Source organism: Babylonia areolata, chromosome 23 (assembly GCF_041734735.1).
Source record: "Babylonia areolata isolate BAREFJ2019XMU chromosome 23, ASM4173473v1, whole genome shotgun sequence".
In the NCBI taxonomy this organism is placed as follows: Eukaryota; Metazoa; Mollusca; class Gastropoda; order Neogastropoda; family Buccinidae; genus Babylonia; species Babylonia areolata.
Window position 1 is genome coordinate 44,985,797 of NC_134898.1, and position 2,500 is coordinate 44,988,296.

The 2,500-nt window shown below is 47.0% G+C and overlaps 1 protein-coding gene across 1 annotated transcript in view; it reads left to right on the forward strand.

Annotated features, from left to right (window-relative positions):
* The first annotated feature begins 489 nt into the window (after positions 1-489).
* Positions 490-2,500, forward strand: part of LOC143297957 (forkhead box protein O-like) — a 14,383-nt gene continuing 12,372 nt past the window's right edge. The window contains exon 1 of the mRNA XM_076610576.1: positions 490-1,141. Within this exon, the coding sequence (XP_076466691.1) occupies positions 776-1,141 (366 nt within the window). The 5' untranslated portion in view covers positions 490-775. The remainder of the gene's footprint in view (positions 1,142-2,500) is intronic.

The window sequence follows — 2,500 nt, forward strand, 5'->3', positions numbered from 1 at the left end:
TCTCTCTCTCTCTCTCTCTCTCTCTCTCTCTCTCTCTCACACACACACACACACACACACACACACACACAATGCACACACACGTGTGCGCGCGAACGCTTGTCCGTGAACGTCTGTAACTCCTGCTTGTCTTTCGCATGGCATTCGCGTTCCTGCACTGCCGAAACATTAAACTGAAATCTACACGTATGAAGGAGGCACCTGCACCTAGCTTTGAACCGAAAGCTCCTGACGAACTGGTGTAGGTTTATCGGTTTCATTCTGCGAATACAATACCGACAGACCTGTCATTCATGAAAACTGAGAAAAATATTTCTCTTTCTTTTCACCCTCAACAGCGCCTCACCATGTGATCGGAAGTTTTGGTTCTGAAATGCGCAGTAAGTTCTGTGCGCATTCACTCTCGCCAATGACATATGCAAATCACCCGTGACAACATCGACGTCATCAGGTGCTCCAGCACAGTGCGAGCAAAATGGCCGTCTGGAATGCAAGACAGGGCAGGCTGGCTAGAAATCTGTCACTCGCTTCTCACGCGCACGGCAGCCCGACAGTATGCATGACTGTGCTGGCAGTCACTTCAGTGATCGGCGGTGGTTTTGTGTGGAGTGTCAAACAGTGAGTGCAGTCGTATCGTTGACCTGGGCTTGTGCTTCTCTTCAAAGGGAACAACGTTACTGCTGAGCGAACGTCGTATTCACACAGCGGAGTGTCTACGATTCGGACAGTGCCTATTTTTTCACGCTTTCGCCAACTCTACGCTTTTCAGATCAAGATGGATGCAGCTGATATAGACCACAACTTCGAGTCACAATCGGAATTCAGAGCACGGTCGAACACTTGGCCGTTGCGACCTCGTGAACTAGAACCACCGAACGGGAGTCCAGCCTCAGAGGATTCAAACCAAGCTGCTGATGTGCAGATAAAACAGGAAAGGGGTGATCCGTTAGGCCTCACTGCCAAGAAGAGTGGGTCAAGGAGAAACGCATGGGGAAACTTATCTTACGCCGACTTGATTACCAAAGCTATTCAGAGTTCTCCCGAAAAACGACTGACCTTGTCACAGATTTACGACTGGATGGTACAAAACGTGCCCTATTTCAAAGACAAGGGGGACAGTACCAGTTCAGCGGGTTGGAAGGTCAGTATACATCTTTCTAATTTGATGTGGACACTAATTTCGGTTCAACACTCATTAGTCTAGTGTGAAGTGTTTTGCGTTTCCTCTTGAGATCTACGTAGTTTTTTGTGCAGTGACGAGGACTGGAGGAAGTTTAACTTTTTTTTCTTTCTTTCTTTCTTTCATTTCCCCCTCCAAGTAATGTCTTTGGCAGCTTGCCGCGAGTTGAGCTTTCGTTCACTGAACATTAAACTAGAACATAGCGATAGGGATCTTCCAAGAGACCGTTTTTTCGCAGCCCCCGCCCCTCCCCCCTCAGGACCATCTCCCTCACTCTCCGCACTCACCATCCGTCGGTGACTGCGGGTGTGGGGTCTCTTGCCTTCATGTATACGTCTACACCGTGACCTTCTGTCACCTATCACTGCCCTTTGCTCATCGCTATCTGTCGGAAGCCTACTACTGCTCACCCCACTTAAGGTTGTCTCGTTTCTATTTAAAGCTCCTTCCTTACCTACCAGCTCCCGTAGCCCTCCAACCACTTTCCTTTACCCCGCGTCGTCTCTGTGTCATGTTCACACAGTTATTTATTCATATTCCTTGGATCATGGAAAAGTGGCGTTCAGAGACAGGGTTATTTTAAGAACAATGTGTACAATCCTCTTTAGATCTTAGTCTGTACTTCAATGAGTCTGTCACATCACTTGGAAACTTGCCCAGCTACTAAGAGCCAGAGAAGTAAGATCCTGTTCTGTTGGAGTGGAATGTGGAAAATGGGGTGGAGGAGGGGAGTGGGGGGGGGAGAGGAGGGGTGTGTATGTGGGGGGAGGGGTCATCTTACTCTACTTTCTGGTTGAGACCCAGTGCAGGTCTTACTTGGACCTCAACCTGCTCTTTTTCTCCCCCCCCCCAACCCCCACCCCCCTCAGCCTTAGGGTCATAATGCAAGGCACTCATGCATGCATCAGTGGCTCATGTGGTCAGTAGGGGGGCAAAGATTTCACCACAGCTGAGCTAATGGTCACTGGCAAGTCGCCAGATCACTTGGTGACTGACCGAGGGGTTATTTCTGACTGGACTACACAGTGGTTGTAGTTTGTATATGTCTGACCGTGGAAACTAGTAGAAAATGAAGATTGTTATGTTTTCACCTCTCATGAGACATGCAGGACATTAAATAACAGGATTTTTATTTTACAGTAGAATTAATCAGAAATAAGATGTACATGAAATTGGTGAGAAAACAGCAGTGAATCCTCTTTTAAGTGTTACCTTTTCCACCTCAGTCATTCATCCTAATTTTAATCACTTTTCTCCCTGCTTTATTTCAACAAATTGAGAAAATTAGAAACTTATTTTGGAATTTAATATAAAAATTAT